The sequence below is a fragment of the Oryctolagus cuniculus genome, chromosome 6 (assembly GCF_964237555.1).
Source record: "Oryctolagus cuniculus chromosome 6, mOryCun1.1, whole genome shotgun sequence".
NCBI classification, from domain to species: domain Eukaryota; kingdom Metazoa; phylum Chordata; class Mammalia; order Lagomorpha; family Leporidae; genus Oryctolagus; species Oryctolagus cuniculus.
In genome coordinates, this window is record NC_091437.1 from 62,343,129 (window position 1) to 62,367,425 (window position 24,297).

Here is a 24,297-nt window from a genome sequence, read left to right on the forward strand (position 1 = left end):
GCTCAGCATCCTCTGGCCTAAGGCTCTCCTCCCTGCTGAAGCAGGGACCTGAGTGGCTCCGGTCCACTCGCCAAGACTTCCTCCCCCGTGGGCAGTGTTAGGGCACTGCTAACCTTCTCATCTTTAAATTCCCTGCATTGTTTTAATAAAATTTCACCCTTTTTGATCAACTTTTCATTCCATTTTGTTCAAAATCAAAATCTCTATTATTTTATGTTTTGAGGATCACATGCCTCACTTAAAAAAAAAAAAAAAAACCACAAATTTCACTAAAAGACTTTTGTCCCAAGATCATTCTCCCCTGGGAGCTGAAGACACAGATCACATTTCCCTACTGAAGACCCTCAAAGTCTAAACGCCTGTGTGGCTCAGCCTACCCTCCAGTCTCCCCTGGAACTGCTCTCCCTCCCACTCCCCTCCCTGGATCTCTAGTCCTCAAACAAGCTTCTTCTGCCCTGGGGCATTTGCACTTGCTGGTCTCGCTACCCAGACCAGATTTTCCCTGTGTGCTTGCATGGCTGCCTCCTCATACTTCAGCAGTCAGGGGAGAGGCCTCCCTGGCCAGAGAGGGCTGCTTCCCACATTGCCCCTGACATTGCTGTTTATCACAGCATCCAACTATTTCATTAACTGCACTCACCACAAAATATATTTTCTATTATGTATTTGCTTTCTGCCAGACTCCTGCACCGAGAATATGCCTACAAAGGCCACTCCCCAGCCTGATTGCACTGTGTCGGCTGAGCCTTGCCTTGCTGCAGATGCTCAGCCTACATTTTTCTTCATTTAGTGTTTGAAGGGCCCTGCAATTACATCTCAAGGCAACTTTGTTTCTTGTGCTTCCAGACTCTCCAGACACATTGTAATGCTTTTGTTGCACTTGGTTTTCAAATGACAACAAGGCCCACCTGTTAATTAAGTCTGGGACTGCTTAGTACTTTGATCTGAAGGTTGAGGAAAAACATGCTGAGCATATTATTTGGGAATGTAACCTAACACACTCCTCAAAACAAGCACATTCTATGTTTCCTAAATGTCTGGAAGTGCTATAGTTCAAGCCTTTTATAACCCTATTAGTGAAAGTTACCATTATCCCAATTTTATAAATGAGAAGTCTGAGAAAATGATGCAGAAGTGGACTTTCTACATCTGGAACTCATGACGTCCTCAGAACTCTGAGTATTTTTGCCTCCTGTGGGCCCTCAGGCCACTCTACCGAAGTTCTACCCACTTCTAGAATCCAGCCATGGCTGGCCTGTGGATTTGGGATGTGGTCCCTTTGGAGCTTTTGTTTCTCCCTTGTATTTTAACTTGGGGACCTACAGAAAACTTGAAAGAACCGTTGGCCGGTGCCGCAGCTCACTAGGCTAATCCTCCGCCTTGCGGCGCCGGCACACCGGGTTCTAGTCCCGGTCGGGGCGCCGGATTCTGTCCCGGTTGCCCCTCTTCCAGGCCAGCTCTCTGCTGTGGCCAGGGAGTGCAGTGGAGGATGGCCCAAGTGCTTGGGCCCTGCACCCCATGGGAGACCAGGAGAAGCACCTGGCTCCTGCCATCAGATCAGCGCAGTGCACCGGCCGCATTGCGCCGGCCGCCGCGGCCATTGGAGAGTGAACCAACGGCAAAAGGAAGACCTTTCTCTCTGTCTCTCTCTCTCTCTCACTGTCCACTCTGCCTGTCAAAAAAAAAAAAAAAGAACCGTGCAGTGAGCTCCTATATACCTGTTACATTCAGCAGCTGTTAAGATATTTTTATTTAAGGTATGCAAATTTAATGTATTTCATATATACAGATTTCAGAACATAGTGACACTTCCCACCCTACCTCCCTCCCGCCCAAGTTCCCACCCTCCTTCGTCTCTCCACTCCTAATTTTTACAGAGGTCTGTTTTCAATTTACTTTATACTCATAAGATCAACCCTACACTAAGCAAAGAGTTCAACAAATAGTCTGAAGAAGAAAAAAATACTGTTTCTCTACAATAGAGACAAGGGCTATAACAATCACCCAGTCTCAAAATGTCAGTTTCACTCCAATATGTTACATTTTAGATACTCTGTTAGTTACCACAGATCAGGGAAAACATATGACATCTGTCTTTTTAGGACTGGAATATTTCATTAAGTATAATGGTTTCCAGTTGCATATATTTTGTTGCAAAAGACAGGATTTCATTTTTTGTGTGAGTAGCATTCCATAGTGTATACATACCATAATATCTTTATCCAGTCATCTGTTGATAGACATCTGGAAATATCTTAGCTACTGTGAATTGAGCTGCAATGAATATGGGGGTACAGATAACTCTTTCATATGCTGAGTTCATTTTGTTTGTGTAAATTCCCAGGAGTGGGATTGCTGGGTCCTATGGTGGATCTATTTTCAGATTCCTGAGGTATCTCCATACTGTCATCCACACAGTGGCTGCACCAATTTACATTCCCACCAACAGTGGATTAGGGTACCCTTTTCCCCACATCCTTGCCAGCATTTATTGTTGGTTGATTGCATCATGGTTTTGATTTGCGTTTCCCTGATGGCTAGTGATCCTGAGCATTTTTTTTATCTGTCTGTTGGCTATTTGAATTTCCTCTTTTGAAAAATGCCTGTTCAAGTCCTTTGCCCATTTCTTCACTGGACTGTTTGCTTTGTTGTTGACTTCCTTGAGCTCTTTATAGATTCTGGATATTAATCCTTTATCAGTTTCATAGTTTGCAAATATTTCTCCCATTCTGTCAGTTGCCTCTTCACTTTGCTGAGTGTTTCTTTTGCAGGGCAGAAGCGTCTCAGCTTGATGTAATCCTATTTGTCAATTTTGGCTTTGATTGCCTGTGCTTCTTGGGGTCTTTTCCAAAAAGTCTTTGCCTATGCCAATGTGTTGGAGGGTTTCCCCAATGCTCTCTAGTAATTTGATGGTAATGGGTCATAGATTTATGTCCTTGATCCATTTTGAGTGGATTTTTGTATAACATGTAAGGTAGGGGTCTTGCCTCATACTTCTGCATGTGGAAATCCAATTTCCCCAGCACCATTTGCTGAAGAGACTGTGCTTTCTCTAGGATTGATTTTAGCACCTTGTCAAAGATAAGTTGGTTGTAGATGCATGGATTGATTTCTAGAGTTTCTATTCTGTTCCATTGGTCTGCATATCTATTTTTTGGCCAGTAACAGGCTGCTTTGATTATAACTGCCCTATAGTATGACTTGAAATCTAATATTGTGATGCTTCCAGCTTTGTTTTTGTTGTATAAGATTGCTTTAGCTATTCCAGATCTCTTGTGTTTCCATATGAATTTTAGCATTGTTTTTTCTAGATCTGAGAAGAATGCCATTGGTATTTTGATTGGGATCACATTGAATCTATAAATTGCTTTTGAGTATGGACATTTTGATGAAATAAATTCTTCCAATCCATGAACATGGAAGATTTTTCCTTTTTTGTGTGTGTCTTCTTATCTCTTTTTTTAATGTTTTGTAGTTCTCATCATAGAGATCTTTGACTTCCTTGGTTAAATTTACTCCAAGGTATTCAATTTTTTCTGTAGCTGTTGTGAAGATCTTAGAAGTTCTTTCTCGCCATGGCATTGTCTGTTTATACAAAGGCTATAGATTTTTGTGTGTTAATTTTATATTCTGCCACTTTACCAAACTCTGTTATGAGTCCCAGTAGTCTCTCCATGGAGTCTTATGATTCTCCTACATATAAATAGGGATAGTTTCACTTCTTCCTTTCCAGTTTGTATCCCTTTGATTTCTTTTTCTTGCCTAGTGGTTCTGGCTAAAATTTCCATGTTAGCCCACGGTGGCTGCAATACTCATCTTCACTGATGTATGAACCACACAAAGGAGCTGTGCAGTCCTCAGTGTGAGCACAGATCCCGCTGCAGTGACCCACCCCAGGCAGTCAGGGAGCTCTGAGCGTGTGGAGCCACTCACAGTGCTTTCCCAGAGACCCAGCCACACCTGCACCCTCTCATGCAGTCACAGTCCCACAGTCTCAGCACACAAGGCTCCCACAGTCACGGGGTGCAGAGGATCCCCTCCGCCCCACTAGCCTGGCCTGACCACAGAGAGGCTGAGACGTTCCCAGAGCCCGCTGCCTGTGGGTGCTCCACTTAGGCAGTCTGAGCCCTGGAGCCTGGGGTATGTTGAGAGGCTGGGGGCACCTCACAGTCCTATGTGGGTGCCCAACCCCCTGTCAATCCTCCCAGACTCAAAGTCAGTGGGAAATGCTGATTTTTCCCTCTGCTAGAGTCTCAGGAACACATGCATTCACAAGAGCTGCTGGCCGATGTTGCCTCTCCCTGCCAGTTGCCAGGTGTGCGCACCCGAGCTGCTGCCCAGTACTACTGACAAGATGGTGGCTTGTTGGAGCCAGCGCCGTGGCACAGTAGGTTAATCCTCCACCTGCGGCACCAGCATCCCATGTGGGCGCCGGATCTAGTCCTGGAAGGAAGATCTGTCTCTTTGTCTCTTCCCCTCAGTCTGTAACTCTACCTCTCAAATAAATAAAGTCTTTAAAAACAAACAAACAAACATGGCGGCTTGTACCAGCCAGTTGCTGGGCACACGCAAGAGCTTCTGCAGCTGCTGCTTTTGCCCCAAATGGTGCCTGCCCTCTCAGCCTGTTGTCAGGCACCATTGTCAGGAGAGAGAAATGTGCTCCCCCCCCCCTTTTTTTTAAAGATTTATTTATTTATTTGAAAGACAGGGTTACACAGAGAGAGAAGGAGAGGCATAGAGAGGTCTTCCATCTGCTGGTTCACTCCCCCAATTGTCTGCACTGGGCGGAGCTGGGCTGATCCGAAGCCAGGAGCCAGGAGCTTCCTCTGGGTCTCCCACATGGGTGCAGGGGCCCAAGGACTTGGGCCATCTTCTACTGCTATCCCAGGCCTAGCAGAGAGCTGGATTGGAAGTGGAGCAGCCGGGTCTTGAACTGGAGCCCAGATGGGATGCTGCTTTACCAGCTACTCCACAGCGCCAGCGCCTGCTCCCTTTTTTCACTGGGTCAGCAAGTATCCTATCCCCCTCAGGGCTCCAGGCCAGACTCACGCCACGCCCTCCCTCCAGCTGTATCACCCGCGGCCTGGGCTGCAGCAGTCTGATCTCACCTTACTCTACAAAGCCGGCATTTTCTCCAGCTCTCAGTGCTGGGGCCGTGCGTTGTGTGCACGTTCTTGCTGTGTGTCTGCACCTTCCACACCGATGCGCCGCGTTCCGCTTCCTTCTGCAGAATTCCCACGGGGTTTTCTCTGTGACTCTCCCCTGAGAACATGCTTTCTACACTGTTTTACTCCTTACCCCTATGCCTTTCCCTGTTCCTCCATCTTGGAATCTCCAGGCTGTTAAGATTTTGCCACATTTGGTTTATCCTTTCATCCAGCTAGGTTTCTTGTTTCTCTGAACAGTTAAGAGTAAGTTGGACCATCACAGTCTGGCTTAAATACATCAATGTGTATCTCCAAAAATAAGGATATCCCTTAACACACCCAGAAAATATATCCTTTATAGTACATAGTCTACTATCATCCCAGTAATATCTCTTATACATTATTTGAGTCAGGATCCAATCACATATCAAGCTTTGTACTCAGTAGCCATGTTTTTCATAACACAGACTTTTTTTAAAGTTTATTTATTTGAAAAGCAGAAATACAGAGAAAGAGAGAGAGAGATAGCGCACTCCATCCACTGGTGCACTCTTCAGATGGCCCCAATAGCCAGGGCTAGGGCAGACCAAAGCCAGGAGCCAGAAGCTTCTTCTAGATCTCCCACATGGGTGCAGGGACCCAAACTCTTGGGCCATCTTCTGCTGCTTTCCCATGTGCATTAGCAAGGAGCTGGATCATAAATGGAGCAGCCAGGACTCGAACCCATGCCCATGCCCATCTGGGATGCTAGTGCTGCACCCACTGTGCCAGCCCCAACACAGACATTTTGGACAAGTCCTATCAAGCTTTTGTAGAATCTCCCAATACGTGTATTGTCTACTTGCTTCCCCAGGCTCAGATTTGCATTAAATACTATTGGCAAGGACCCTGAGTAGTCAAAAATGGCACAGCATCAAAAGGCAATGTGTCGTTCCCCCTCTTCGTGGAGGAACGACACTAAACCCTGCCTAGGCTTCATATCCGAGTCACGGCACCATTATGTCGCTCCCCCTCTTCGTGGAGGAACGACACAGGACCCTGCGTTGTTCTTTTGTCTGCTCGGCCCTCCCCGGGTTTGCTGCTGGTTCTTCCCAGGTTGGCTACCGTCCCTTCCACCTCCGTGGAAGGGCGGTTCCCCCTGGCCACATTCCCCACTTCCGCGGGGGAGCGGCACACCGCCGGCCGGCTCTCTCGGGGGCTGCACAGGTGTTCCTTCAGATGTTCCCCTTAGATGTTCCTGGTGCATGTTGTCTCTCTCCTCCTTTATAGTCCTCTTCCGCCAATCCCAACTCGGCTACCCACACACCGAGTACGCTGCTCTCCTCCAATCAGGAGCAGGATCAGCTCCTGGAGGTCATCACTCAAGTTGGCAAGAGGCAGCTGCGTAGAAGCTGTTTCTTCCTCTCCCAGCGCCATATTGTGGGAGAGCAGATGCATAGAATAAGTCTTAATTCCAGTAACTTAGTCTAGTCTGAGTTGCTCCCCACAGCAATGTTCGGGGCCAGAGCTGCAGTATAGTAGGTAAAGCTGCCACCTGCAGTGCTGGCATCCCATAAGGGCGCCGGTTCAAGTCCCGCTGCTCCACTTCCAATCCAGCTCTCTGCTATGGTCTGGGAAAGCAGTGGAAGATGGCCTAAGTCCTTGGGTCCCTGAACCCGTATGGGAGACCTGGAAGAAGCTCCTGGCTCCTGGCTTCAGATCGGCGCATCACCAGCTGTTGTGGCCATCTGGGGAGTGAACCAGTGAATGATGGAAGACCTCTGTCTGTCTCTCTGCCTCTGCCTCTCTAACTCTGCCTTTCAAATAAACAATCTTTAAAAATAAAAAAAAAATTAAAAAGGCAACGTTATTCTGGCCCGTTATCGGTGATAAATGTCATTTGGTTCAGATAGCACTCTCAGATTTCTCCCATTTTCCTTTTGTGACATGTAAGTGATCCAGAGGGCAACTTTGAGCCTATGGGTATCCTGCCCAAACTTCCAGGGTTCTAAGTACCCATCCATTGTCCTTACTTGAATCAGATATTTAGGAGGTTGAAATGTAGCTCTCTAATTATACCTTCCTTCTACATTTCTTAACTGGTCTTCTCAAAAATCTACCCTTTCCACCCCCTTTTATCTATGTACTCAGCCCTCATTTATTTAAGGTTTATTTATTTGAAAGGCAGAGAGGATGAGTGCAGGGAGAGAGATCTTTGTTCCACCGGTTCACTCCCCACATAGCTGCAACATCCAGGGCCGGGCCAGGCTGAAGCCAGGAGCCTAGAAAACAGAATTCAGTCCAGGTCTCCCAAGTGGGTGCAGGGGCCCAAGCGCTTCAGCAGGGAGCAGCTGGGACTCAGACACTCTGATATGGGATGCAGAAATTGCAAGTGGCAGCTTAACCCACAATGCTGGCCCACACACAGACCTTTTAAAAAATTCAATGTGTTGGGGTGGGCATTGTGGTACAGTGGGTTAGGTCCCCATCTGGGACATCTGTATCCTGTATGGGAGCGCCAGTTCAAGGCCAAGCTACTCCGCTTCTGGTGCAGCTCCCTGCTAATGTGCCTGGGAAGACAGCAGAGGATGGCCCAGACATTTGGGTTCTTGCCAACCACTTGGGAGACTCAGATGGAGCTCCAGGCTCCTCGCTGCAGCCTGGCTCAGCCCCAGCTGTGGCAGGTTTCCGGGAAGTGAACCAGCAGATGGAAAATCTCTCTCCCTCTCTCCCTCTCTCTGCCTTTCAAATATATAAAACTTCTTTAAAGTCAGTTAAAATAATCCATTTTGTCATCTTTTCTGATGACGTTGTCCAAATGTGGCTGACAGGCGCCCCTTCAGGCTGGCCCGCATGTCCTCTCGGCAGGGCTCCATCTCGAAGCATTCATGTGCTTTGGAAACCAGGTTCAATTGTAGAATCACCTTTTCTCCCAAAAAATGCTGCTGTCAGTGGGGAGTGGAGAATCGTAAGCAGAAGGCACAATCTGGGCGCTGTGTGCCGACTGCCACTTGGTCGCCTCGGCTTGCAGCCCCTTTCTGCTGAGAGAACTAGGCAACTACGCATTTTTTTAAAAAACACAAATTCATACTGACACTTCAGTTTCAACCCCGATTCTTCCTCTCTTCCCATTCCATATCTCAGCAGTCTCCGCCCACAGAAAGAACCTTTGTCCCCAGCGTGACACACGAATGCATGTTTACTTGGTCTATCCTACAATAACAGAAAATAGGTTCAGAAGCACTGCGATAAACCAGTCCACCACCACCGGCTTAGTGCAGGTCAGACTTCTTCCCTGTTCTCACCCCGGAAAGCTCCCAAAAGACAGTCAAAAGTCAGCTGAGTTTTTGTCTAAGTGGTTGTGTTCATTTGAAATATACTTTACTTAATACAGGCCCATTGTTTAAGTCAACAAAGAAAGAAAACTAAAACTGGACCCAGTTTTTTTTTTCTGAGAAACAGGAGCAAGAAACTGTTAGCACAGGAACTCAAGTGACTGCGACCTGTATCCCAGTGGCCAGTCAACAATTCAGCAAAGCATTTTTTATTTGAAAGGCAGAGTGACAGGGAGGGAGCAGGAGGAAGAGAGAGCGAGAGAGAGAGATATCTTCCATCTGCTGGCTCACTACCAGTGAGGCTGCCACAGTCAAGGCCGGGCCAGGCCAAAGCCAGGAGCCAAGAACTCCATCCAGGTCTCCCACATGGGTGGCAGGGGCCCAAGTACTAGGGCCATCCTCCGCCACTTTCCCAGGTGCATTAGCGGGGGCCGGATTGGAAGGGCATCAGCCAGGACTCCAACCAGCACGCACATATGGAACCCAATAGCAGGCCCAGTCAACAAGTCTTAGCACTGAGCTCTTGCCCGCTGATACTGGACTTCTTGCATCATAAAGCGGTAAGAAGCAGTTCACTGTTCCACTGACGCTTCCCTCTTGCAGAGCACCTGCGCAGTTCGGTGATCGACCGGAAGGACTTGATCATCAAGAGGATTAAGCCAAAGCCCCAGCAAGGTGACGACATCACGGTGGTGGACGTGGAGAAGCAGATCGAGGCCTTCCGCAGCCGCCTGGTCCAGATGCTGGGGGAGCCTCTTGTCCCCCAGCTCCAGGACAAAGTTCACCTGCTGAAGCTCCTGCTCTTCTACGCTGCGGACCTGAACCCCGACGCGGAGCCCCCTCACAAGAACCGGGGCAACCCCACAGGGCCTGCCAAGCACTGACCGCCAAGCGCCTCCTGGACTCCAGCCAGCTCCTCAGAAGCTCCAGCGGTACGGAAAGTGGTCAGAAATCTCACCAGACCAAATGCAGCTCACGTCCCTGTAGGTTGTAAGAACTTTCCACTCTTTGGTATATCTCTCTTTTTATATATATATATAATCCTGTCCCAGCCGATTCTCAGATATGGCTTCAATATACAAGGTGTATATATTTTTAATAAATTATTTATCTATACTTTTTTTTGGAAACAGGTAATACTATATGCACTGTCTGTTTAACATTTCCACTCAAGATGTGAGAAAAGAGCCCCTTTGCCGAACAAACTTGATACACCAATGTTGTGTCATTCAAGGTCCTGCCGCCTATTTCTAGAAAAAAAGCTGTTGTTTCTCCCCAGTGGAATGGACACTGTATTAGACCTGCTGAACTGTGGCCAGTCTGTTAAGATCTAATGTAATGAAACGGGGTGGGGGGAATAAAAGGCTCGAGTGTGAAACAAACCACCTGATGTTAAAAGGACACAATAAAAAGACAACAGTTTTTCAAAATACCAAGTTGCCTATGTTCAGGCTCCATGGGCGGGGGGAGGCGGGGGGGGGGGGTGGGGATATGCAGAAGGAGGTAACTATGCTGAACAGGACAAAAAGGCGAATACCCACGTCTGAGAAAGTAGGAAGGATTTATTGTCAAAAACAAGAGCTCTTAACAGAAGAAACAAATAAGTTAACTGTCCTGGTGACTGCGGACTCCAGGCCTCTCCCAGGAAGGGCAGCTCCTTCCAGGAACAGGGTGCTGCCCAGACAAGGTAGAGTGGGGATCTGAGAGCGGGTGCAACAGTGACCGAGCATGTGCCCCACGAATTCCTTTCCTCCATGATATGCGTTGCCCAAACATATGAGGCTCGTGTTGGTGAAAATGCTTTTGTATAGGAAAAACTGGAGTTCTTCAACACACACCTGCACCAGTACCCACAAGTTTCGGGCCCTGACCAGGGTAAGGAAATTAAGATAAGGCGACACTCCTTTCGCGTGGACTCAAGTTGAGGGTCTCACTGAACTTGTCTTCCCTACTGAAGCCCGACATCCACTGCCCTGCACCCAGCTGGCACACCGGACTCTCTCCCTTTGGTGGTTAAATTCATCTCACTGTGAAGGCGAGAGCTGCAGGCCTACCATTGGTTGGACGTAGAAAGCAGCAGCACGCCTCCGACTGCACCAGCTCGCTGGGCACGACAGACGGGCAGCAGGGCACAGGGCTCCGTCAGCTCTACCAGCAAGCAAGGAGACTCCAACCACAAAGACCTCACAGAGGGCCGCCCGCCAAGTCTGGCTTTCAACTGTACGCGGCTCCCCGTGCTGGCTAGGCTGCAGCACAGTGAGCACTGCCAGGCCAGGATCTGCCAGGCCCAGCTGACAGCAGTCCGAGAGCCCAGAAGCCTGGGGTCTGAATGGCACAAGGACAAGGACAAATGACACAGAGACAGGTTAGCGGGGCCCCTCACACGTCGCTCACTCCTGATGGGCCCATCTAAAGCAGTACAGGATAGTCTCTTCCACACAGCGAGAACAGACTTCGTACTAACGTTTCTCAAAAACCGATTCTGTCTCCAGCTCTCTCAATGGGTTTTGTAAAATACGCCTTTCCTATGTCAGAGCTGAGGTAAAGGGGGCTGGGTGCTAGAGGCCCTTGATCTGCAGACCCTGGGACAGAAAGCTCTAGAAGCCAGAGGGTGTGAGCACGTTCAAGTCCCGGGGTTTGAGGTGATGGCTCCGTGCCGGTGGCTTCTTCCCCTCCATCACCGGGATGTCCATCTTGGGCGGCTTGAAGGTCGCTGGGTCCTCAGCCATCCGGGTGGCCTGGGCACGCATCAGTTCCATCGGCGAGGGCTTCTGGGCTCCTCTGTAGGCCTGGACGGCGAAACCTCCTACACGAGGAAAGCAGAGAGCAATGACCGCAGAGCGCCAGGCGCCCCCCGGCCTCAGCATGGCGCCTAAGATGCTGCCGCGCCGGGCTGTTCGGGTGCTCGTTCCGAAGGAGCTGCCTTACCGGAGTCAGACTTCTGGAGGGGTCTAGGCCCAAAGAGGCTCCACTTCTCGGCAGAGCTTCTGTCCTTATCCCCACCGCCAGGGTCCAGGGCGCTGGGACTTGGGCCAGGTAAGGCTGCGGAGGAGCCCGAAGTGAACCAGCCTCTGGAAGGGAGAGTAAAACCATCCCAACACGTCCTCTCCCTACACCTCCAGCAGGGGGGGCTCAGGAGAGGAACGGCCTGACCGCACTGTGGGAGCACCCAGGGGCGCCCCGAAGCTCAGGGGGCACGGAAGGCTCACCTGGGCCCCTGCTTAGGGGAAGAGTGGGGGCTGCTGCTCGGGGTGGACTGGGCTGACGCAGGCCTCTCTTCTCTCGTGAGCTCTCCGCTCTGCAGCTTCAGTTTCTGTCCGCGCGGGTGAGAGGAGGGACACTGTTGAAACGAGAGCGATGGCACAGCGGCCAGACACAGCTCCATGCACACAGAGCGACTGGGTTCCCGCGCTAACCTCCAGCACGGGGGAAACCATTCACGGGGAATCATTTGGGATCCCATGAAAAACAGTCTCAGTTCTGCCACACCAGATAGAGCTCACCTCCCCGACATTCCGCCTCTATCCTGCAACACCCCAACACCCGGCCAGAGCAGTGCGGTGCTTTCTCACAGCCACCCCGCCAGCAAGTGGACGAGCCGGAACTCAGGCCGGAGGCCCTCCTGGCCTTTAGGCAGGGTCTCGAGCTCTTTTCGCCCTGGCTCTGCTCTGTCCAGCCCCCCGCCATCCCCTGTCTCTGAGCCACGCCTCCAGCCGGCCACTTCCGTCCCCCCGGCCGCCTGCCCATTCGCCTCCTCCTCCTCCCCTGGGACCGCGAGCCACCGCGGCTCTTCGCACCGTACACATCGATCACTCCATGGACCGCAGTCCGGGACGGGAGACAAATCCCCTCCACTACCGTCCGCACTCTAGCGCCCCTGCCCGCCCTGCCTGCTAGGCCTCTGCTTTGCCCAAGCTGCAGCCCCAACCAGCGCTCACTCGCGAACGTTCTCACTCCACAGCAATCCGTGTATGCTGCCACAGCATTACACGCCAAGGCGACTCCCATCCAGCCTTTGCCGTCCCCGGGTTCCGGCCTGTGGCCAGGGTGCGGTCAATTCCACCATCACACATGGCAAACTGCTCGGCTGCAGTTCTGACTGGCCAGTTCCAGTTGCGTGTCAGACACAGCGCCCCTCTCTGTCTTGTCTGAGAGCTTAAACGGGCCGCCAGCCCGGCCTTGAGCCCCCACGGCCGCGGTTTTTAAGCCGACTTGCCAGAGTCCCTGGGACAGTCACTACAAAACGCGAACAGCCCACGGTTCTCTGTACGCTCAGCCGCGGGTCGCCAGGCCTGCACTGGTCCCCTCGCCCGGAACGCAAGGCATATGACGGCGCTGCCTGCTCTCCTGGCCGGGCCATCAGGAACAAGGCAGGGTGGAGCCACCCCTCGCCCACAGTCCCAGTGTCTGCCACCTTCGTGCCCCTTCCTCTGCCCCGCCCCCAGGAGTCCCCTCAGGAGCCAGACTCTCAGACTACTTGAGAAGGCGGCGCGGGGGTGGGCACTGTGGTGCAGCGGGTTAACACCCTGGCCTGAAGCGCTGGCACCCCATGTGGGCGCCGGTTCGAGTCCTGGCTGCCCCACTTCCAATCCAGCTCTCTGCTAGGGTCTGGGAAAACAGTAGAAGATGGCCCAAGTGGTTGGGCCCCTGCACCCGAGCGGAAGACCTGGAAGAAGCTCCTGGCTCCTGGCTTCAGATCGGCGCAGCTCCAGCCATTATGGCCAATTGGGGAGTGAACCAGCGGATGGAAGACCTCTCTCTTTCTCTCTCTCTCTCTGCTTCTCTTCTGTGTGTAATTCTGACTTTCAAATAAATAATAAATCTTTAAAAGAGAGAGAGAGAGAGAGAGAGAGAGAGAAGGAAGCGCAAAAAACCCAACCAAAGGCTGTGGTACTAAGATGCTAAATGTCAGCCTGGGGCCTCACTCTCCCCTGCGTAAGGTACGGGGCCGGCTCTGCACGAGGAGGACTCGCATGTAGAGTGGGTGCAAGTGACCCCTAAGCGGCCATGCGCCTCCCAGCAGGTGGCACTCCTCGCCCAAAGGAACTCCTCAGGGACTTTTCTTCATTCCAAAACCTTGGCTAGCAATTAAACCCTCACCAAAGTCAGTCCCCAAATTTTAGAAATGACGGCAAATTCGTTCAAGTTCCACGTCCAAATTTTTAAATGGAACATAAAGTAAGATTCGTTTCCAGCTACACCACCCACCCCGTTGAGACTGTCTGATTGTCCCCGCAAAGCCCGTGGCCCTGCGCAGCCAGCGATCCGCAGTGAGAACTCAATCACATCACACCTGCGAGCTGAGAGCCAGAAGCAGACGGGGGGGGGGGGATACGGACAGCCGGAGACGCAGACTTCCCGGGTAAGGATGTGGCAGCACAGGTGGGACTCCCCCAGCGCCGGGTCCTCTGTCCAGTTCTCCTCCCACCCTGCTCCACGGCCCCCAAGCAGCAGAGCTGCCAGCTTCCACCCCGCGGGCGTGCCCAGCCGGGAGGGATGCAGGTTTGTGCCGTGAGGGTTCCTAAGAAAGCAGCTTACGTGGAGCGCTTCTGCCACTCGCAGGTACTTGTTCTCCTCGGTGGTGAGGCCCTTGTGGGGTGTGTAGCCAGCGTCTCTCAGCCCTGCCTGCTGCTCAAAACGCTGAATGCTTTCCTGGGTCTGCTCTGGGAACAGAGGAGAGGACGGTCATGCCCGCCCCCCTAGCAGGCCGGGGAAGAGACGCACCAGAGACCACATGGATCACCCACAGCGTGGGGTCCTCAGAACAGCCGCTGTGGCTCGCCGGCTACTGGGACATGGCCCTCGCGGCAAGCTCCAGGCGCACGCTCCTCAGCTCCCACCCACGTGGGCCCTGTGACATTTTCCCTGGATGTACAAACGCAACATGGAGAAGGCAGCTGACACAAAGACGCTGTCACACTTTTCCAAATACCAAGTTTTCTAAGATTCACCACCCACACAAAAACCTTCGCCAAAGAGAAATGGGCCACATTCCGGCCACGTGGCACCACGGTACTGACCACATTCAAACCACAGCCACTCTGCCTTGAACAAGCCCGCATCTGCTGACTGCGTGTCTGGCATGCAAAACGGCCCAGCTGCACACACGTCTGCTCGGCCTCACTGGCTCCCCTCACCATCAGGCGGTCAGGGAGACCGGGCGACGAGCGACCGCGGAATTTTTGCTGACTCCCTACGCGAATGGCATGAAACGCCCCGACAGCCAGGACCCTGGCAGCTGGGAACCCTGGCTCCAGGCACGGGAGGCCCTTTGGGACCGAGGCTGTCCTTTCCTGAGGAGGTACCGCCCCCCAAACTAGGCGCACAGAAGACAAAAGCGGTCACCAGGCAGTCACCCGCAGACACTGAGTGAACTGCGGGCGCCATGCCAGGATGTGACACGCAGCTGCCTTTTAAAATATAAGGTGATGGCAACACGCACGGTGCACGACAGGATTAGCTGAGAACAGAGCGGCACGTCTGCCTCTCTGCGACAGGAAGACATGCGTGTGCGTGGAAGAGGACGAGCCCCCCAGGGACCTGAGAGCCTCGTGTCCTGGGCGCCAGAGCGAGCGGGACTGCCGTGACCGTGTTCTCAGTACAGAAAGGCTCCCACGCTCTAAGAACACGTCCCTGCAAAACACAAGCAGGAGCTGCTGACTCGTGGTGCACTCGTGGGTGAAGACGAGGAAACCAGAGCCCAGGTCTGGACTTTGGTTCTTGGGGGAATTCTTCAGAAATTGCCCCAGAAAAAGCTGATGCTATCCTGGGGAAGAAAAACACGGGCTTTGACTCCAAGACCAGGCCACCCTGGGGAAGGTCCGTGGACTTGACCCCAGGCCCACACACCTGCTGACTAGCAGAGCCCTGCCTTCCCATGGCGGCGGAACACCCTCCAGAGGGTGGGAGGCCAATTCCCTCATTACGAGGTTAAAAACCACGCCAGCTCTCCTACGGCAGGCGCACTCGGACCACAACTGAGGCACAAGCCTGGCCCTCTTCCTGATGGACCAACACGGAGGTGTTTCGTTAAAAAACAAGGACAGAAACACAGGGCAAGCGCTGAGCCTGTGTGTTGCCCTGTGCAGCAGAGCCTGGGACAGTAACAGCAGCAGCTCCCAGCCTCTCAGCCCTGACCGCCTGCCAGCACGGTGGGGGGCATTTTATAAAGGGGGCCACAGTCTCCAGTGTGCAGTCACTTGCCCACGACTGCAGAGACAGATACAGGAGAGAGAGACTGTAGCACCAAACTAGCAGCATGCACCCAGCCCAGACACACTCGTCTTCCACACATCTTCCACCCCAACGGAACGCCAACACGGGGCAGGGGGTACCTGGCCGCCACCGCGACACCAGTGAGCACAGCCAGGGACCACTCTGCACGGAAGGCAGGGCTTACTTGTGATCAGAGAATTCATGATGACGCGGGTAGCTTTAGCCTTCACCACCGGCACCTTGTCCATACTCTCAGTGGACGCTGACAGAGTCCCGGCAGGGGCCGGCGCGCTGGCCTCTCCTTCCTCCGCCTGTTCAACAGAGGACGGGGAGCACTTGAACAGGGAAGGGGAACCACACCTGAACGGAGGCCTCTGGGGCAGAAGCTGCTGAAATCTGGTCGCCTGTGGTGGAAGGGAGCACTGGCCGTGTCCACAGAGTGAAGACGGCCTCACCCAAGGGGCCACATGTTAGCACGTCCCGTGTGGAGCTGCAGCTCACCAAGATGGCAAGCGGGAACCGGAAGCTCTGAGGTCTGCTTCCTTCCCAGCCCAGCCCCAGGCCCTCGGCCACACTGTACTCCATCCATCAGAGCACGGGCGAAGTGGTTCTGGAACTTCCTGAGCGGAAGACCACCTGGAGGGCTTGGGAAAGACCCAAGAATGTGTGTTTCTAACAAGTGCCCCGCTGACCTGAGCCTGCTGGCCCTGACAGCACACTGCAAGAACCGCTGCTCCAAAGGCTTAGGCCATGGCCTTTTAAGCCAAACCAACAAACAAATGGATTTAACCTCTAGTCTTTAACATGCAAGAGCTGGGAGAAACCCGGGTTTATTCCATGGTCTGTGCCGTCCCAAAGGGACTGAGAAGACAAAGGGTCAGGAAGAAGGGTCAGAAGTCCTGCAGCGCTGTGCCCCGACGACACTGCGCAGCCGTGGCCTCACGCGGGTACAACCTGAACCCCTGTCTCCAGCCGGGCAGGTGGCTGGGGCGGCCTCACACATCAAAGGATGCGAGGGATGTCCCTGTGGAGCCTGCCCTCCTCCTCTGAGAGCACAGCTGCTCCCGACATTGGCGGCCGCCGCAGGGGCACACAGGAAACTGTCAGCCCACTCCGCCTGGGGAGGCGGGCAGCGGCCTTTACGAACACAAAGCGGGCGCTGCCCTCGGGAGCACCATCGTGGGAAGCCCTGCGCGTTTCCTGGTCCCCTGACTTGGCTGCTTTGCCATCGCAGGCCCAGGGCTTTACTTCCACTAACTGTACACGCAATGCTTCCTCCTGACAACTGACTGGGTCAGGTTTCAATAGAAAATTGAACGCTGGCGCCGCGGCTCACTAGGCTAATCCTCCACCTAGTGGCGCCAGCACACCGGGTTCTAGTCCCAGTCGGGGCGCCGGATTCTGTCCCTGTTGTCCCTCTTCCAGGCCAGCTCTCTGCTGTGGCCAGGGAGTGCAGTGGAGGATGGCCCAAGTGCTTGGGCCCTGCACCCCACAGGAGACCAGGATAAGCACCTGGCTCCTGCCTTCGGATCAGCGCGGTGCGCCAGCCACAGCGGCCATTGGAGGGTGAACCAATGGCAAAGGAAGACCTTTCTCTCGGTCTCTCTCTCTCACTGTCCACTCTGCCTGTAAAAAAAAAAAAAAAAAGAAAGAAAGAAAGAAAGAAAATTGATATAGGAAACTCCACCCCCAGAGCTGTCAGCGACATCTGCTTAGAAAGGAGCTCCATGTCAGAAAAAATGAGGGGGACAAAACCTCATTAGAAAGAATCAGCGTGGGGCTGGTGCTGTGGCGTTGTGTGTAAAGCCGACACCTGCAGCGCCAGCATCCCATATGGGTGCCAGTTCAAGTCCCGGCTGCTTCACTTCCGATGCAACTCTCTGCTATGGCTTGGGAAAGCAGTAGAAGATGCCCCAAGTGCTCGGGCCCCTGCATGTGCATGGGAGACCTGGAAGAAGCTCCTGGCTCCTGGCTTTGGATTGGCTCAGCTCCGGCCTTTGCAGCCATTTGGGGAGTGAACCCCAGCGGATGGAGGACCTCTCTCTCTCCTGCTTCCTCTGTAACTCTGCCTTTCAACTAAATAAATAAATCTTTCAAAAAACAGAGTTGTACACAGGACATGGCTGTCCTCAGTGAAGTTGGGCTGGGGGCCAGAAGTCATTACAGCAGCTACAGGATACCTGCTTGGACCAGCCTGCGGTCTTCGGTTTCTGACTCTCCACGAACACCCCTCCGACGTCAAACGGCGTTCCCACCCCGCCCCCACTGTCCAGGAGCATTCCCACGGCTGAGATGGAAACACCGTGGCTCGGGGTAACGCTGTGTGCCCAGGGCCACAGCTAGTCCGCCCACCTTTTGGGGTTCACACCCCAGTCTGTTAAAGCAGACCCTCATAGTTTCCACTTCCTCTGAGGCCCGAGCTAACGCAGTTCGGAGCTGGGGAAACTGCAGGTGCAGGAGAAGCAACTCTGCCCGAGAGGGAGCAGCAATATAACCTTTCTCGTAAGCGTGGAGGAGGGAAGGCTGGGATGACCGTCCCAGCTGCCTGCACAACGGGGCTGCGCGCAGGGTGTGCGTCGGACAGCACCTGCAGGGGACGGCGACAGGGAGTGGCCTCTGGGCAGGGGATGGAGAAGGAGCCCACTCTTCCCTGAGCCACAACACAAACACCGGGCCGGAGCACAACACAGACACAGTCCCGGCCCTCGAGGCTGTCAGAGGGGCACAGGCAAGGCCACAATCCTGACAAGGTGCGTGGCTCAGAACTCAACCAGGAAGGCGACAGCAGTTTCATCAGGACGGCAAGTCAGGCAAATCTCCCTCTGCAGGAGACACGTCTGAGCTCAGACCTGCAGGCCAACGCAGCGGGAGCAGGGCCGGGGGCTGAGAGCGCAGGATGGGGGGGAGGGAAGAATGGGGGGGGGCAACTTTCCAAGCAGCTGGGACGCCAGCGATGGCTGAGGCACAAGACACCCAGAGGGAGCGGCTGCTGCCCAGGGCTGTGGGGCTCCGGGCACAGGGGAGGAGGGGCGGTGGGCGTGCCTGAAGCCATTGGCAGGGTCAGGTACCTGGGCGAGCTGCTGGTACTTGCGCTCTGGAACCACTGGCTTCCAGGGGATGCTGCCCATGTCCGATGGGGGAGGAGTCATGGGTGCAGGGTCCTCGAGGGCATCGTCATAGCTGAATGCCCGGCGGCACATCCCGATGGGCAGGGACATCTTGCCGAGAGGCCCGCTGGGCTCAAGAGCTAAGAACAGAGACAGCAGTGAGGAGGGGTCAGCCGCACGACAGCGGCTGTCAATCACCACGCAGGACGGGAGCTCTCACGTCCCCCAGTGTAGATCCATGACAAGAGCAGCCTGGACACCCAAGGAGGGCACCCTACCGACCCGTTCTCCACACAGCACACTCAGCAGCCCTGACCCATCATGGACTAGGAAACCAGAAGTTCTACTTCAATCTACCTGGCAAGGTCACACAACTTGGAAGGGGAGTTTGCAATCGAAACCTAAACTCATCCGACTGTGGGGCCACTTCTACTACATCCCCTCACTGCAGGACTAAGGCCCCCCATGCATGCCAGGAGGATGTCAAGTTCTTGACCCCCCAGAACAAGGAAAACCAAGAGGTCGAGTAATCTGCCCAAGGTTAAACAGAAAATGTCTCGCTGGGGTCCAGGTCTGCCCGAGGCCTCACTGCCAACCCTCTGCCTCCCCTACCCCACCACCGAAAACAGCAGCCCCCCAAGAACGATTCAAACACCACTCTGTCCAGCGTCCCCTGTAGCTTCGGGTGTTCTGCATGATTTAAGCAGCAGAGCCGACCCCGAGCGCAGACACGGAGGACAGCCACTCTCACGGAACACTGACGTCACCAGAAGCAACTGCTGGAAGGGCCCGTGGTGACCAGGCTGCCAGCTCAGCTGGGCCGGCCGAGGAACAAGGTTCCCGTTGTTTGCTTTGCTAATCCCTTCCCGTCTGAACTCCCGTCCAGAGTCAAGGTGACATTTTCCCGCTGTGACGATTATATAACCACTCTCCAAGACAGCAGCCTGCTGGCAGTCAATCTAAAACCCCAAAGACTTCACTTCAAAGTGAGCGGACCACTTCAAAGTGGCCACCGTTACTACTGTTACCATGAATAATAATTACTCATAAATCCATAGAAACACAGAGAGGATGACTGGTCCCCAGGCGCTTAAGTAGGGAAGTGAAATGAGCCCACTAATGGGTTTCCTTTCTGGAATGATGAAAAGATTCCAGTTAGATTAGTGGTGATGGCTGCATCACCACACCACCACGTGAAGGTACCACAAACTCCTAAACTGTTCGCTTTAAATAGGTACACTTTGGGGCCAGCGCCGTGGCACACTAGGTTAATCCTCTGCCTGTGATGCAGGCATCCCATATGGGCCCAGTTTGAGTCCTGGCTGCTCCACTTCCAATCCAGCTCTCTGCTGTGGCCTGGGAAAGCAGTAGAAGATGGCCCAAGTCCTTGGGCCCCTGCACCCACGTGGAGAGACCCGGAAGAAGCTCCTGGCTTCGGATCAGCACAGCTCCAGCCATTGCGGCCATCTGGGGAGTGAACCATGGGATGGAAGACCTCTCTCTCTCTATCTCTCTCTCTCTGACTTTCTTCTCTCTGTAACTCTTTCAAATAAAAATAAATGTTAAAAATATATATATACACACATAAATAAGACTAGTATTTTCCTTGCTATGCACTTACACCCCTCATCTAACCCTCATCACACAGAAATTTTTCCCACTGTCCAGCTCAGGAAACAAAGGCGTAGATCTTCAGTGACGCCCCTGGTACCAGCCAGCAGGTGGGGGTGGGAACAGGAGAGCAGACCTCACTCTCCTGCGACATACACGCTGCTCACATGGTAGAAGAGTAACCTATGGGGCACAAGCCTCTGGCTCAGGAGCGCGACAGGGAGTTCGTGGCAATCACAGCGACAGTGAAACACTGACACACAAGCTGGTGACGTGAGACCAGACACGGATCTACACTGGGGCACGGGAGAGACTTCTATTAATTCACCTAATCTGGGACCAAGCTCAAAGATATCTTAATGACTCCTCAACAGATATCAACAGCCTTCCTAAAAATGATGAGTCATCCAGGGGCTGGCATTGTGGCACAGTGGGTTAAGCCACCGCCTGCATCCCACGTGAGTGCCGGTTCAAGTTTTAGCTGCTCTGCTTCTGATCCAGCTCCCTGCTAATGCACCTGGAACGGCAGCAGCAGGCGGCCCAAGGTCCCTGGGCCCCTGCCACCCGTATTGGAGACCCAGATAGAGTTCCAGGCTCCTGGCTTCAACCTGGCCCCATCCTGGCCATTGTGACCATTTGGGGAGTGAACCAGTGAATGATCTTTGTCTGTCTGTCTTTCCTTCTCTCTTTTTTAACTCCCCTTTTCAAATAAATAAACCTTTTAAAAAAATACATTTTACTAGAAAACATTCCTACAAAGAGACCAAATAATCTTTGGGGCCCCAGGGTGGGCGGGGAGATTGGCCTGGTGGGTAACACACTACCTGGGATGCCCGCATCCCAGGATCCTGCTAATGCGCACCCTGGGAGGTGGCAAGTGACGGTTCGAGTAGCTGGGTCCCTGCCACCCATGTCGGAGATCCAGGTCACGTTCCCAGCCCCTAGCTTCAGGCTGACCCAGCCCTGGCTGTTTGGGGTATTTGGGGAGTGAACCAGCTGACAGGCGATCTCTCTCTGTCTCTCTACCTTTCAAATAAGTAGACAAAAAGGGTTCTGGGCAATAAATGCACACTCATCACTAACTTTTAACTCACATTTTAAGAAAATTTGCTTAACCTTCACAACGACTCTAAGAAAAGGGACCATCATTTATCTACACTAAGAATCAGCAATGCAGTGATTCAGATCTACTGAAAAACTCCAACCCCTTGCCATGGAACAGGACGAGGGGAATGAATGACGTCAGTAACCCGGAAGTCACTGCCCTACACAGACCCTACATGGACCTTGTGCCTCTGTCCAGACCTCGTCCCGCCCCTTTCCCCAAAAGACAGGCCAAGTTTCATCACTTTGGTAAGAAATCGGTCCCACCCTTGAATGAAATGGCTGCTCCTTTTTAAGTTACATTTCGGGTTCACACCACGGCTGGGTGGAGAATACGACAGCATTTAAACGATGCCTGTCAGTTGAGTCTAAGTACTGGTGAAGGAGTAATCATTAAAAGCATATGGTTTGGATGAAGACCTCTGTCTAAGCTTACAACACTCAGAGCAAAAAATGATTGGACGAAAAAGCAGTAAGTTTACCAGGCATTTCTGGGTGTCTTGAAGCCATTGAGAGACTGGGATCCGGGTGCTTTCTCTATATAGAATTCCAAGTCCCTGCCACCTAATAAAAAACAATAAAGGGCATTTCTCTCAGTGAACACCACAGAACAGCCCCAGTGATGACAGGCACACAGAGTATTACAGCTTGTTGACAGGCTCAGACATACACACAACAGCCAATGGGTGACACGCATGCCATCAGGGGAGAGGGAGGGGAGGGGAGGGCAGGGCAGGGCAGGGCAGAGGAGGGGATAAAGGCCAAGGTTTCTCTCACCCCTGGATGAGCTTATCACCTGTTTGATGACAACGAGACGCCACACCTGGTGAAGTCACCTTACCCCAGTGAAATGACGTGATGACTATGCGGACAGACAGATGTTAACGCGGAGCATTTTCCTGCAGCTGCCAGGGAGCCAGGCTTCCCAGGAGTCCATCCAGAGGTTCTGGTAAGGTCACAAGCCAGCATGGGTACAGCTGTCTGCAAACCTCCCGCCCCTAACAACCCTTGCAAGAGGCGCTCTCTGCACTGCCTCTTACACTTGACCAGGGACCAGGCAGCCACAGCATTCAAATCCACTCTTAATATTTATGGCGTTTTTATTCAAAGCTTTGTTTTAGCCTTGCGGCGACACTGCAGAGCAGGCATTATTTCACCCGAAGTTTAAACAGAAAAGAACTCAAAATCAAGGGATTTGCCCAAGGTCACGGGTAAGCGGCCCGTTTCCCAGACTCTTTCGCTCCCATTGCACAGGGGAGTCAGAGGCCCTGAGAAAGCCGGGGCTTGCTCATCGCCCCGCGCTGCACTGCCCTCCAGCCTGACCGAGCTCCGGGAGAGCCCAGTTAGAAAGCACGCTCGAGCCAGCCTCGCGTCCCGGGAGCGTTCCCACCGCAGACGCGGCTCCCGCTCCTTGCCCCGCACCCCGCCCTCCCGCAGAGCCCACCGTCCCGCCAGCATCAGAAAGGCCAGCCCCCACCCCTCGAAGCCAAGGCTAAGGAGATCAGGGCCGGGGCTGGCAGAAGCCGGAGGCGCCCTCGGGGGAGGGCAGGGCGGGGCTTGAGGGACGAGGGGTGTGAGGACTAGACGGAGGTGGGGGGTCCCGGACCAAGCCGGCCCGGAGAAGCGCAGGAGAGGCCCTGAGCCGGACCCAGGGGCATCAGGTGAGAGAAGCCGCTTCGTGACACTCCAGCCATGGGGGCGGCAGAGACAGGGGCGGTGCGGCCGAAATCTGAGCCGGGCCAGGGGTGACGGAGAGGCCCGGGGATCCCCAGCGCCGGCTTGGCCGAGGGGCCGACTGCGCGCCCCTCCCGATGCCCCGCGGACGCCGCCCGGGTGGGCCCGGCTGCCGTCTGCTCACCTGTTCTCCCGCTGCCGCGAAGCCGCCTGCGGCCCGAACTCCGGCACTAAAGATGTTCCAAGGACCCAGCTATCCTGAGCGGCAGTGGCGCAGTCCAGACCCAAGCCATGGTAAGCGCAGAAGCAACAACAGACGTCCCCAGCGCGCACCAGGGATCAAACACCAGCTGCCGGACTCGCCGGCAGCCCGGGGCAGGATAAAGCCTCTCGGGAATCACGGCACATCACGCGAGACTTGGCCCGGGAGGTGTTCGGGGCATGCCGGGAGTTGTAGTCTCAGGGTCTGCCGGGCTGCACGCCATTAGCTGCCCTGGGGGTTGCGTGGGATTCGGCTCGGTAGGCGGGATCCGCCAGGTCCTGAAGGAAAAGCCATCCTTGCTATCATCACAGCATCATAGTTGCTATCAAAGCTCATCTGCGGAGGGCTGTGGGGTGCAGGAAATGGGGGTCACAGGTCAGTATTTGGCCACTGAGGCTTTGCTCATCCCACTAGAGTGCCATTTCTGGCCTAGGGTGCACCAGGGATCAAGGTCTTTTATAAATTCTGCAACTGGCTTATAAATAGCTAATGTGATTTTCCGGCGTGTGTTAAAAGCGTTACTTTAATTTGGAACTTTTACAATATGCCACCTCTCTGTAAGCAAAGCTGACACCCTGACCCTCCCCCAGTGCCAGGGAGGTGCACAGCACCTCTCACCATCAGCAGGGGGAGAAAGGGCACTCTGCACCTTACATAATACATAAGGCAAGGTCACCCGGTTTAGTTCTTAGCCAACGTACGTGAAAACTGAAGCCTTTCCCAGAAGCCACTGCCCCTGATGAGAACAACTCTCCCCCTGACTTCCACGGTGCCCGTGTCTAAGTGGCATCATAGACAGTCGTGGGACATCCACTGCTTTGGATTTCACCCTTGCACTGGGCCCCAACAGACCAGGCTAAGCT

General features: G+C 53.6%; 2 protein-coding genes across 5 annotated transcripts in view; one reads left to right on the forward strand and one right to left on the reverse strand.

The window, feature by feature from the left end:
* Positions 1-9,891, forward strand: part of SIMC1 (SUMO interacting motifs containing 1) — an 88,063-nt gene extending 78,172 nt beyond the window's left edge. Inside the window, exon 10 of the mRNA XM_017341586.3 lies at positions 9,065-9,891. Coding sequence (XP_017197075.3) covers positions 9,065-9,345 — 281 coding nt within the window. The 3' untranslated portion in view covers positions 9,346-9,891. The remainder of the gene's footprint in view (positions 1-9,064) is intronic.
* A 114-nt stretch (positions 9,892-10,005) lies between these two features.
* Positions 10,006-23,660, reverse strand: KIAA1191 (KIAA1191 ortholog). 4 transcript variants are annotated; one of them, XM_002710431.5, is made up of 9 exons: positions 23,357-23,660; positions 22,340-22,444; positions 21,981-22,062; positions 18,745-18,923; positions 15,861-15,987; positions 14,000-14,124; positions 11,671-11,774; positions 11,390-11,532; positions 10,006-11,267 (listed from the first exon to the last, which is right to left on the reverse strand). In XM_002710431.5, exons 3-9 carry the CDS (start codon positions 22,006-22,008, stop codon positions 11,059-11,061), a joined length of 915 nt encoding a protein of 304 aa, XP_002710477.2. In that variant the 5' UTR covers positions 22,009-22,062; positions 22,340-22,444; positions 23,357-23,660; the 3' UTR covers positions 10,006-11,058. The 4 variants fall into 4 exon arrangements, with proteins under 4 accessions (XP_002710477.2, XP_008253662.2, XP_008253664.1 ...); XM_008255440.4 differs by having other exon boundaries at positions 11,671-11,801; positions 23,357-23,633; XM_008255442.4 differs by lacking the exons at positions 21,981-22,062; positions 22,340-22,444 and having other exon boundaries at positions 11,671-11,801; positions 23,357-23,569.
* Positions 23,661-24,297: the final 637 nt, after the last annotated feature.

Coding starts and splice junctions, on each gene's coding strand:
- KIAA1191 (XM_008255440.4), bottom strand. CDS start 22,008: ATGGCTTCAAGACACCCAGAAATGCCTG. Junction 18,924..21,980: donor AAGACACCCAGAAATGCCTG/GTAAACTTACTG, acceptor CTCTGTTCTTAG/CTCTTGAGCCCAGCGGGCCT. Junction 11,268..11,389: donor CCTCCAGAAGTCTGACTCCG/GTAAGGCAGCTC, acceptor TTCCTCGTGTAG/GAGGTTTCGCCGTCCAGGCC.